We start from the raw sequence: 12,766 nt of genomic DNA, 5'->3' as shown, positions 1-12,766 counted from the left end.
TATGCTTACAAAGGTATATGCATTTTTCTCAATAATTTTCGGTTAGTATCTAATGTCTCCTTCACCACAGCACATTAAGACGTTGGAGAAGTGGCCAACCTTCAGAATCCTGGGAGGCTCATAAGGCAGCAATCCAAGCACTCATAAAGCTGCCTTCAGGCGAGCTTGTTACAGGTATAATATGATTAAGTAGATGACTGTTCTGCTAGATATTGTTTTAGATTTTGTTGGTAGTTGGAATTGGTTACATCAGATTGGAATGCATTATCAACTACGAATGTCTTTCACTATGAACTTATGGGGTTCATTTTTATGCTACCACGATTTTAGGTTCAAGTGATACAACTTTAAAACTTTGGAGAGGAAGCAAATGTACACATACTTTTGTTGGGCATACAGGTATTTTTTCCATTTATTTGCCTTCATTGTGCTTTATATATATATATATATATATATCCTTATCTGCAATGTGTTGAAATCATGTGGGAATGAAAATAATTGTAGATTTTGCAAACTAACGATGCTGTAAAATTTTCTTCTTACATGTCTGTTTGGTGATCATCAAACATATTTTCTTTGAGCTTCCTATAAGTTAGAAGTGGAAGAAGCATTTAATAAGACTTCTGATGTATAAGTTGGCATTAATTGAATTGACCAAACTGTTGACATGGGTAATCCTCATATGTTTAGTGCTTTACATGGTTTGATTGCTAAAAAATTTAGACATGATGATACTGAGTTTGTCTCTTGTGGAGTATTTAGTGGGAAAGGAATGCTTGCACTTTTGACGGAAGTGCAAGCATTCTTGATTTGAAGTTCTTCCGGACTTTATCTAAGCGGACTAATGCTTTGGCATTCATTACCAATCTGACTGGTTTTCTATTTATCTTCACATGATTGAGAGTTGTGTTATTTGCTTCAAACTTGGCTTTATAATATGGCTTTATATATCATTGATAAAACAGATCAAATATAGGCTGATGCACTTGTTCTGAGGGGGATCAGTTGCACATTTGAGGAAGGGCACAAAATACGTATTGTTGGCAGAATTGGCAGTGGCAAGACCACTCTCATAGAGATGAACCTGTTTTGTCCAGTGGAGCTAGCTAGAGGGACCATTGTAATGTATCTATTGAAACCTGTAGTATTCCATGTAATGTTCACGAGATTACGTAACTTTTAAATTTTAAGTGTTCATTTTTTTTCTAATTCAGAATAATACTACAAGGTACATCATAATTTTAGGGTTTTATTTACTGTGTTTGGGATTCAAGAACCTTTATATAGCTGTGTTATTTGTTTTTTTAGTTGGTTGGTGTCAATTTTTATTCATGGTCATTTTGTTCTGGACTTTCTATATTGTGGCTATTAAAATTTTCAGAATTGACTTGAAGAATTTAGATAATTTTCTAATGTTGGACGATTTATCATGTATGAATAATTCCAATCCTAGCTTTTTTAAACTTTGAATTTTCTTTGATTGGTATGGATTGCAGTGAATCCTCCAACGAGGAGGATTTCCAAATCGTTCATGTAGAGGTTATGCAATTCATTGTTGTTTTTTACGTCATGTACATTCGTTAATCGTGGCTCATTGTGTATAGGCTGATGTAGTATTTTGTAAGTACACAATAATGGACTGCAGTGAATCAAATAGACGGGGTACGACCAAAGGTGACTGAATAGGATCAAATAGAGTAAATAGAATGTAGTACACCGATTTTCCTAGAAACCACAGTGGACCGAATAAGACCAAAGTAGATATAATGGACCGAATAAGACCAAAGTAGTCCAAAAACAAAAATAATAAGGTTATTTTTCCATATATACATATCTGCCAGTGAAACAATTGGAAAACGATGACACTTCTACTTAAAGCACACATGACAACAGATGGTACTTGGAAGTATACATATCTTACTAAATACCACAACAAGAAGTCGTACTTTTGCATTCATGCATCCGTACGTTGTCTCGTGGGTGCATCAACTTCATCATCCCCCACAACGTGAGCCACCACTTCATTCAACATGTTTGCACTCAACGTTGCGATCCTCCTTGCGTGGTCACGCTCCTCAATGGCAACTTCCAACTGATACCTTAACAAAGTGTGCCTAATGTCTCCACTGCCATAGTTGGTTCCTTCGCTTTGAGAAGTGCTAGGTGGAGTTGAGGTTGATATGTTTGGAGTTTCCCACGACGTAGACACACCACCATGCACGCCCATACCATTACCATGCAAATACTCCATGTATGCAGCTTCGGCTTCCCTTCGATCTTTATATGATTTGTGATTGGCGTTTGGGAATTTATGAACTTGTCTACTCGCATCTAGCCAACTGTCGTATATGCCTGGAACACGACCGTTAAACACAACATAGGTTCGTCCCATCCTGCTCTACAAAAACGCAATGGTGGGAACTCTTTGCACTAGAATAACATGGCTGCACCTTCTAACGTGTGAAGTGAGCTTTTGTAGTGGAAATGGGGCCACAACTCGATTCCATAGAAATCGAGTTATAGCATGCGGAGTTACATGTAACTCGACTTCTCATTAACCGAGTTTCTGAAATGCCGTCATTTCAATACGTCTTGTCAACAGTAACTCGATTTATGTGGTATCGAGTTTTATATAAAATCGATGTACTTAATATCGAGTCATGTTGTCCCCCTCCCCACATTTCAGAATCCATGCACGTGTCTGGCTCTATCTGTGTTGAAAACCTTCACTGTCTGGTCTCTGAAAAAGAAAGCCTATGAGGTGAACAAAGTTTGCTAACTCTTCTGCCATTTTCCTTGTCATTATTGCATCCTCACCAGGCGTGCTGTTGCTGTGGTCCCCTTCTTCTTTGTTCTGGCACATCTTCCCTGACAGGTATATATTCACTTACATAACTACTTATAAATGGATTGACTTACATAACTACTTAAGGGTTTGGATTGCTTTCTACAACTGTCTTATTCTGACATTATGTGTGTGTATATATATACATAAAGAAAACATTGTATAGATATATGTATATATAGACAAACGTACTTACCCATATAATAAGATGTATATGTGGCATTCCCAAATATATGTATATATATATACACACACATACACACACACACACATATAAGGGGAAATATATATATATATACATGTATGTATGTATGTATATGCAAATATATGTAAATATAAACAAAGCTACCTACCCATATATGATCACATGTATATATATATATATATATATACACACACACACATGTATAGGTATGTTTACATATAATGTATGTGCTTAGGGCACCAATTTTTTGAAACATTTTTGTTAGGAATTGCAAAAACTGTTAGTGCATTGAAAATCCTGCAAAAAATTGTCCAAGAAACGATTAATTATTGTGTGCTCTTATGACTTATGTGAGATTAATCTTATATGTGTGTATGTGTGTGTGATAGTGACATTGTATACATATTGTTCCTAAATATGTCGAGTTTTATATAGTAATGTATATAATACTTTTTTTTGAGAACTCTTTTGGGAAATATGTATATAATCATTCTAAATAAACATATATATAAACAAACATTGTACGGTGAATTCATATGATGACATATGCATTCATTCGTAACTACACACTAATGATGTGTAATGTATACTGAGGTTTAAATTGTATGGCTCTTTCAGTTCTGAAAGTCTTTGCTGTGTGGGTTCTGAAAAAGAAAGCCTGCGAGGTGAACAAGTTTTGCTGACCATGTTTGCATTTTCCTACTCCATATTGCATCCTTACCAAGCGAGTTTACAAACACCCTAATTCTTTGTTGTGGCACGTCTCCCCTAAAAGGCCAATGTTTGTGTTCAAACGAATCAAGTGTGTACACCTATAATTAGGATAGCATCATAGTGCATCTGTAAAAGAGTAATTACTGTTGCATTAACATAACCCCCTATCTTCTGCATGATAACCACAATTAATTGTCCTTATCCAGGTCTGCCATGGGTCGTCACTGCTTCTACGTTTACTATGATGGGGAACAGTATTTCCATGACTTGCATGGGCTGTCCTATAAAGGCGAGTCAGTGAAGCAGAAGTTCATTGAGTTGAAATGGGGAACACACTTGAGAAAAATGCACCGGAAGATAATGGAAGCTCTACGGTTGGACAAGGAGTCACATAAGATATCCATTGTGTACCGTGCCCCCCAGATACTTGTGAGTACTCAGGTTGTCTACAACTCAAATCCGTTGGGTTGCGATGCTGACGTGGACATGATGTGGGCAGTGATTAAGCGGACCCCCCAGTTCATAGCGTCTGACTTGTATGTAACTGTTGAGGCTGTTGGGTTCCATGGTAGTGCAAGTTCACAGCATGCCAGTGGGGTGGAAGAGCCACACTCATTGTCGGTTGACGTGCATCCTCCCTTTGCCTATGCCACGCCTTTCCCCTACAATAATCAACCATGTGCAATAGATCATTTGGACAACACCGAAGTGGTGGGCGCCACCAATACACATGATGTGGGAGGGTCTACTCACACATATGAGCATGTCCAAGCTGATATGGACGGGGGAATTGATATTGATGCCAGCCGAGATGTGTATGAAGAGTTCATTGATACAGATGGACCAGTGGACGACGCGGAGGTCTTAGATGTACCACTGATTGAAAATAACGAGGAAGATTGCCTTACAACAGTTCCTATCCCAGAATGGTTCACATCAAACACATGGGACAATATTAATGACCTTTCACCTGCATTGGGTACAGGACATCTTACAAGTTGGCATAAAGATGACCACCCAGCAAGGGGGATGCTATTCAAGAATAAAGCCTCTGTTCAATATGTGTTGACCCTCTACTCTGTGGAGCATAACAAGCAATACAAGTTCATCAAGTCTGACACCAATAGGCTGGTAGTGCGGTGTAAGAATGAGGCATGTCTGTGGTCAATTCGGGCCAATTGCAGCAAGAAGCACGGGATGTGGGTTATCAGTACATGTAAGGGTCCCCATAGTTGCTCATCCCTCCAGCTACCAACTGATGGGCGGATGATGGATTCAAAGTTCATCTCCATTGCACTTGAGAAGTATGTACGGGAAGACCTAACCCGAAAGGTAAGGGACTTGCGTAGTATGTTGCATGCAAGGCATGGGCATGATGTAACTATGTACAAGGTTTGGGAAGCCAAACAGAAGGCAGTTGCACGTATTTACGGGGATTTTGACGAGTCGTACACAGAATTGCCACGATTTCTAGCTGCATTGTCTGATGCAGATCCGGATACTGTGACCACACTAAAGTGTGACCCCAATGTCCCGGGGACTTGTATATTCAACTCCGCGTTTTGGGCTTTCGGTCCGTGTATTAGAGGGTTTAGGCATTGCAGGCCGGTGATAAGCATAGATGCAACGCACCTTTATGGCAAGTACAAAGGAAAGCTGTTGATAGCAATGGCAACAGATGGTAACAACGAGGTTTATCCACTCGCATTTGCCGTTGTCGAAAGCGAGAGCACGGAGACATGGGGATGGTTCTTGGCATGCCTGTTGACCTATGTTACAGACCGCACCAATTTGTGTATAATATCCGACAGGCATCGTGGGATACAATCATGCTTCGATGACACCACTAGGGGCTACTTGCAACCGCCCTTAACCCATCACCGGTATTGCCTCCGCCATTTAGTAAGCAATGTTAACACTAACTTCAATAGTGTGGCCTTGAAGAACTTGGTATGGAACGCAGCAACTGCGAATCAAGTTAGGAAGTTTGAGAACACCATGGATTGCATCAAGAATGTCAACCCGGCTGCGTACGACTATCTTAAGGAGGTAAATCAAGAAAAGTGGACACTTGTACACGACCATGGGCACCGATATGGGGCAATGACAACCAACCTGTCAGAGTGCTTCAATGGGGTACTTAAGGGCGCACGTAGCTTGCCCATAACTGCAATGGTGAAGTTTACATTTTACAAGGTGAACTCATACTTTGACGAACGTCGAAACAAAACCCTAGAGAAGTTGGAAGAGGGGCAAGTGTGGTGCAAATATGCCTATGACAAGTTCGAGGAAAATCAAGAGAAGGCGAAGCTCCATATTGTTAGAAGGATGAGTGCGCAACAACGGTTATATACAGTGGAGACACAGTCTTCACTGTTGAACACTGGCGGGGGAGATCACACCCATAGGGTTTCCCTCATAGACATGACATGCACGTGCGGCAAATGGGAAGCAAACAAGATCCCTTGTTCCCACTTGATAGCAGTTTGTGCCAAACACAACCATGATGCCACTGAGTATATGGATCATTTCTACCGCCTTGAAGAACGCTATCACAGCTATGAGCCTATATTCCAACCACTAAAAGATAGGTTAGAATGGCCGGAGCCAGCAGAAAGGAGAACCGTAATGCCAAACCAGCGGTTGATCCGTGAAAAAGGTCGGCCCAAGTCCACGAGAATCCGCAATGAGATGGATGACGAGGATAGGGAGTTGCCAACCTCATTGTGGATTGAGAATGGACCAAAGTTGAAGTGTGGGTTGTGTCGCCAAGAGGGTCATAACCGTCGTACATGTCCAACTCGAAATGTGGCTTCAACAAGCCATGGTGCTATGTAGCAGGTAAGAATTACAAATCTTAGTAACAAGGGGGTATCATAAGTTATTCTTCTTTACATGTTTAGATATTACATTATATGAGTTATAATTAAGATGTGGGCAGTAATTTGTAGTATTCTTTCAATCTTATTGTTTGTGGTGTACATATTCTAGTATTCATGAGGTCTCTATTTCCCTAACTGTATATGTTTTGCTGCAGATTTGTATTCAATCCGCAAGGTGTAACTGTAGATGCTCCTCATTTAAGCAGGCAAGCTTGAATGCTCTTCTATATTTGTCAATTCAATTTATTGATTACCATGGGTTGTATACTAATTTCTGTGTTGGCTACTCCTCAGAAAGGAGGCAACTTCTGAAAAGAACAAAAAGAAGGTGTCACTCAAATGCTATGACTCCATGTTTGCCTAAAACCATTGTTGGCGGATGCTGTCCAAGTTTCAACTTACAATTGCTATGACTGTTTAAAATGCAGAAATGGAACTTTTTATTTTTGTACATCAACTGATTAAAGCTTTAGAGGCTCTTTACTTACAAATAAGCTTGTATATATGGATGATTTTTTCATTCGCGTAATGCAAATGGGGGAATGTTACTGATGGATGTGGTTGGTTATGATTTGTATGGATGACTTGTTGTTCACAGCATGGTTGTCAGCAGGTCCACTTTAACCATGAATAAGCACGTTACTGAATGCGTGTGAACAGTGCAAGTAGCAAGCAAAACTACAAGTAGAAAGGTTATACTAAATGAAACTCGATTTTCTAGATAACGAGTTACGTTGCAGTCCATTTTCAACCCCCTACGACTGTATCCACTCTCAATTGTCAAGTATCTGAGTTACTCGATTTCTAGATATCCGAGTTACCTTCAACATACCTCGATTTATAGGGTACCGAGTTACGTTGGAGATTCCTCTTGGACTGTATCTGGACCAGTCCAAATATCTGGGCTGGTGTAGGAAGCCCAGTCAACTTAACTCGATTTCATCCTTACCGAGTTATGTTGAGAGTAACTCGATATATATAGAATCGAGATACGTTGAAGACCGTTGTCTCCACTTAGATTCCTCTTGGACTGCCTCTGGCACCAGTCCAAATATCTGGGCTGGAAGCCCAGTGAACTTAACTCGATTTCATCCTTACCGAGTTATGTCGAGAGTAACTCGATATATATAGAATCGAGATACGTTGAAGACCGTTGTCTCCACTTAGATTCCTCTTGGACTGCCTCTGGACCAGTCCAACTATCTGGGCTGGCTCAGGAAGCCCAGTCAACTTAACTCGATTTCGTCGTAACCGAGTTATGTTGAGAGTAACTCGATCTATATAGCATCGAGATACGTTGAAGGCCGTTGTCTCCACTTAGATTCCTCTTGGACTGCCTCTGGACCAGTCCAACTATCTGGGCTGGCTCAGGAAGCCCAGTCAACGTAACTCGATTTAGTGGTTACCGAGTTCTGTTGAGAGGAACTCGATATATTTAGAATCGAGATACGTTGAAGACCGTTGTCTACAATTGTTGCCGAGTTATTCCCAATTTCCCATGTAACTTAACTCGATTTCTTTATAAGCGAGTTAGTCCCATATAACTCGATTTCTTGGATATCGAGTAATTCTACTTTAACCTGATGTTCAGGATATCGAGTTACTTCAAATGGACTTCCAAACCACCACACACAACATGGATTCCTCTGAGATACACTGCGCACAGCATGGACTCCTTTTAGTCCCAGTACACATAACTCGATTTCTGAATAGTCGGGTTATGTGTATGACCAACCCACTATTTAGTGCTCAAACGTACGAAGCAGCAACTGTTCAACTTCTTCTCAGCGAAAGTTTGGAGAACCAGAACAATGGCTTCTCAATGGCGGAGAGACAACGACGATGGTCCTGCTGATCGGTCCCCACACTTTTTCAAGATTATTCTGCAGAATGCTGTTCAGGAAGGAAAGCTTGTAAGTATGCTCAAATTTATAAATTCTATCATTGTCTGAAAATCATATGCTAATACACTTCGAACACTTCATCTTCTTTATTTGTGATTGTTGAAATATGTACATTTGTTACATGTAGTCAGAAAAACTTTCATTTTGCAATACGTAGGTTACACTTTAAGAAGAACACAGTCACATAACAGAGTACTTTTGCATCGTACAAGTAGATATGAACAAAAAATGGAACAGGGATATAAGCGCATGGTAGAGATTGAGGAAAAATATGAAGGAAATTCACAGTTTAATATATATTCTTTTGCAGTGGACCTGTCAAATGTACAACATTTCCCCAAAATTTTTTACATTTCAACAACAACAGAGAAATGTAAAAGTGTAGAGGTTGATGGTTATTTTGGTTATAAGATTAGGTTGTATAAATTGGTTTCAAAATTCATAAGAGTTGTTACTGTTATAGCTATTAAATATAACGTCAATGTTGCAGGATTACATTTTATTTTGTTTGATTTTCTTTTCTTTTTTGTGTGGGGGTGGGGGGCTGTAACTAAGAAGTATAAGAGGGTCATTCAAACTTTTATTTTCTAGCATTGTGTATAAGGATTGATTGCATGTGTTTATTTCCCTAGCCTGCATTTATGTTATGGAGATTCTTTTTACAGCGGATTCCAGATAAGTGCGTGCAGAAATTTGGAGTGGACCTGTCAGATATGGCCTTTCTCACTATTCCAAATGGTAGAAAATGGAAAGTCAAGTTGGCACAACATGCTGGGGGGGTTTGGTTTCAAAATGGTTGGTCCGAATTTGCAAGCTCTCATGGTGTAGCCGTGGGGCACTTGCTGGTTTTCAAATATGAAGGAAATTCACAGTTTCATGTACTCATATTTGATGCCACTGCAACAGAAATAGACTATACTTTAGACGACGAACAACATGTACATCATAGGATCGAAGATGATGAGAGTGATGACAGCTCTGTTGAAATCATCAAACACTTTTATAGGGGAGAGGGTTCAGGTTTGAATGTTACACTTTTGTAAGCAACTGCTTGATTTGTTTAGCTTCTGCTCTATTAATTTTATGTGCATGACTTCGTATTTTCAACTTCTTTCAGGATCAGCCCATCCTAAGAAAGACGGTGGTGTAGCTAAAAATCTTGTTATAGCCAATGCTTTTAAATCAGAAAATCCCCTTTTCACTGTTACCATGCGTCCATCCTACATTAATGGCAAGGATCGTGCGGTAAGCTTTTAGCTTCAGTAAAATGGAATATTTTTGTAATTTAGAAATGCAACTCCCATTAACTGTCATTTTTCATAGATCAATTAGAAAGATTGTCACACTAGATACTTGTGGCTGGACATTTTGTTGGTAATGATTTGTTCTTATTTGTGTTTTTAGGTGAAAAGATGTAGATCAATTAGATACTTGTTGCTGGAATATATTTGTTAAATATCTATTATTGTTCCTTGTACAGAGTTTACCCCAACACATTATCAACTACTTACCAAGAGACGGGTTTACCAAGGACTACACCAAAGCAAGTATACTCCCTGTCAAGCTCCAGATTGTGGACCGATTATGGCCTGTGAAGCTATACATTTATGAACGAAGTGGGGGTTCATCATGTGTCGTATCAGCTGGTTGGTCTGCGTTTGTGAGGGAAAATAGTTTGCAAGTAGGAGATGTTTGCGTATTTGAGCTGATTATGAGGGACGGTGTTGTGTTAAACGTCCACATTTTCAAGTGCCAAGACTAAGTGGTTAGGGTGGATGCAAAGTGATGATAATATTATGTGATGTTTAGAGTGTGTTTACTTTGCAACTTTACTATTCATCCCTATTTTGTTCATCCCAGTTTGCAAGTTTATTGATTGGGTACTTTTGTGATGTTTAGAGTTTCACTCTTGGGAAATTTTTAATTACTATGATGAACTTTCATATGTATTTTAAAATGAAAGTGATGCTGTATTTTTTTCTACGGTTTTGTTTGGATTTTGGCCTTTTTTGCATGGCGACTCTTGGATTTTATTTTAGGGGGGTCAACATTGTTATTGCTATAGGATTTTGTTCTTTTCAGATGACATTGTTGTATGTTTTGTATATATTGTAACACTTTAATACAATAACACCATGTGCAATAATTTGTAGTCATTATTATAGATGTTTGCAAATTTAGATGTTTATAAAATAAGTGAGAAGTTAATCCATCAATTGTGTCAATCAATATAATGTGGCAACTTGAAAAGCTTGAAAGCTAAATTTTCAAAATTTCACTTGGTAGCAATTTTTCAAATGTTATAGATGAAGTTGGAGGAACGTTACTTCAGTTACAACTCCTGGAGTAACGCCCTCATTAATGCTGCCCTCAGCCACGCAGCTGGATTGGGCTTCAGTGTCTGCAATTATTGAGGATTTAGTGCTGCCAAAGTCCACGCCAATTAGCAATAAGTCCAACTCAATTAATACACCTTCTATTTCGGTGGAGGTATTACAGGAGGATACGTTTTTGGCAAATATAAATAATAATGAAGAGTTATTATTGGCAAGAATTGTTACACCCAATTTGGAGTCTACCAGCCAGCTAGCATGTACAATTGGAGTTAATCCAATTAATGCCTTGAAAAAATATTCCAAGGGAAATCAATTTCAAGTGGCGGCAATAGTGGTAATTCGGGATAATAATGGAGTTGTGATGGCTTCTTGTTCAGAAAAAATTCATCAAGCTTACAAGCCTGATGAGGTTGAGGCGCTGGCTGCTCTGAAGGCAGTGACATTTGCGCGTGAGTTGGGTTTTCAAAGAGCTACTCTCGAAGGAGATTCTCTCGGTCAGATTAAAGGTTTGAAGTCAACAGAGTGTAGCCTATCTCCAATAGGTCTACTGGTAGATGATGTGAAAAGGGTTGCTAATAGTTTTGAACGATTGTTGTATTCTCATGTTAAGAGAAACGACAATAGGGTTGCTCATAGTCTGCCGAAAAATGCATTACGCATATCAGATTTTCAAGTATGGATAGAAGATGTCCCATCGCATATTGTTTCGATTTTAGATTTGGATGTAATTGTTTCAAGTTAATAAAATAAGTCAGCTTCTTTCTCAAAAAAAAAAAAAAAAAAAACTTGATGAATCGTTGCTCAAAGAAAAATATCATTGTTTCCTGAAAAATCTTTGCTAATATACAAATGAATAACACAAAATACTGGTGAAATATGTACCAATACGCTATTTGCAGCCAAATTTTCCACGGCTCCTTTGCCAGCTAAAAAACCACGAACAAGAGGACTGTATGGAACTATTCCAATGCCAAGCTCCCTGCATGTACAAAAACATTAAAATTCGAGAGACCATACTCATGCTTCTGGATAAGATAATTAAATTATATTGAAATCAAATCTACACAAAATGGATGATATTTTTTTTTTTTTTTTGTTGCAGTAGTCCTTCAAAAGAACAGTAGTGTTGCAAACGCAAGGATGAATATAAGGGGAAAATAAAAAAGGAGAGAGATTTAGGATACACGGAAGCATTCAAAACACCAAAATTTATAGAAAAACATCATCTTTGAACTAAACAAACCTGCAAACAACATCTGTCAAACTCCTATCATAACTGCTGCCATTAACTGCTTATGAAAATGGGTCATCCACACGGTAGAAATGCAAGTAATTCTATCATTGTCATAAGGAATCATGAGTCTGGATTATTTCTAAATCCATTTTCTTGCTGAAATTTTCATAAAAAGTGTGAAACTTACATTTTATTGAGAATCATACCACTAAAAAATAAGTAAATAAAAAATATTTAATAAAAAGGCTCCGCATGATTTTTGGAACATGTATTAGAAGACTACTTGTTATTGTCAATTAATGTTGACAAATGATTACACCTAACAGGAAGATTAAGGGAGACCAGTGAAAATAACTCAAGTTCTACAAAATTGAGTAACTCTGCAAATAACTCGCTTTATGATGTCGCCATTTATATGCAAGCCATTACACACAGAAATTGCATTCTTGAGATATTCTACTGCAAATAACAGAGTACTATGTTATTTGTTCGGTTTTGTGCGAGGTAGCCATATACAGTTGGATTCCTCTTGGACTGCATCTGGACCAGTCCAAATATATGGGCTGGGTGGGTGCATGTGTACAATGTAACTCGATTTTCCAAATCTCGAGGAATTTGATTTCTTGTGAGTGTCCACTGCACAGAA

The 12,766-nt window shown here is 38.6% G+C and overlaps 2 protein-coding genes and 1 long non-coding RNA gene across 3 annotated transcripts; all 3 read left to right on the top strand.

Annotated features, from left to right (window-relative positions):
• The first annotated feature begins 28 nt into the window (after positions 1-28).
• LOC126689137 (uncharacterized) lies at positions 29-1,305 on the top strand. The gene is made up of 3 exons (XR_007644428.1): positions 29-174; positions 331-399; positions 966-1,305. It is a non-coding gene; the product is annotated as an uncharacterized LOC126689137 (long non-coding RNA).
• Positions 1,306-4,250: 2,945 nt separating this feature from the next.
• Positions 4,251-6,867, top strand: LOC126690292 (uncharacterized). Its single transcript, XM_050385406.1, has 2 exons — positions 4,251-6,605; positions 6,802-6,867. Exon 1 carries the CDS (start codon positions 4,251-4,253, stop codon positions 6,600-6,602), a length of 2,352 nt encoding a protein of 783 aa, XP_050241363.1. The 3' UTR covers positions 6,603-6,605; positions 6,802-6,867.
• Positions 6,868-8,457: 1,590 nt separating this feature from the next.
• Positions 8,458-10,312, top strand: LOC126690291 (B3 domain-containing protein At4g01580-like). Its single transcript, XM_050385405.1, has 4 exons — positions 8,458-8,559; positions 9,216-9,570; positions 9,668-9,795; positions 10,031-10,312. Exons 1-4 carry the CDS (start codon positions 8,458-8,460, stop codon positions 10,310-10,312), a joined length of 867 nt encoding a protein of 288 aa, XP_050241362.1.
• The last annotated feature ends 2,454 nt before the right edge of the window (positions 10,313-12,766 follow it).

The sequence above is a fragment of the Quercus robur genome, chromosome 6 (genome assembly GCF_932294415.1).
Source record: "Quercus robur chromosome 6, dhQueRobu3.1, whole genome shotgun sequence".
Lineage (NCBI taxonomy): Eukaryota > Viridiplantae > Streptophyta > Magnoliopsida > Fagales > Fagaceae > Quercus > Quercus robur.
The sequence above is the reverse complement of the archived record's forward strand: the minus strand, read 5'-3'. Positions and strand labels throughout refer to the sequence as shown.

Bases quoted from the DNA above. Each gene is read 5' to 3' on its own strand.
- LOC126690292 (XM_050385406.1), top strand. From the start codon at position 4,251: ATGATGTGGGCAGTGATTAAGCGGACCCCCCAGTTCATAGCGTCTGAC.
- LOC126690291 (XM_050385405.1), top strand. From the start codon at position 8,458: ATGGCTTCTCAATGGCGGAGAGACAACGACGATGGTCCTGCTGATCGG. The intron at 8,560-9,215 runs GTAAGTATGCTC...TTCTTTTTACAG, and splicing joins CTGTTCAGGAAGGAAAGCTT to CGGATTCCAGATAAGTGCGT. The intron at 9,571-9,667 runs GTTTGAATGTTA...AACTTCTTTCAG, and splicing joins TTATAGGGGAGAGGGTTCAG to GATCAGCCCATCCTAAGAAA.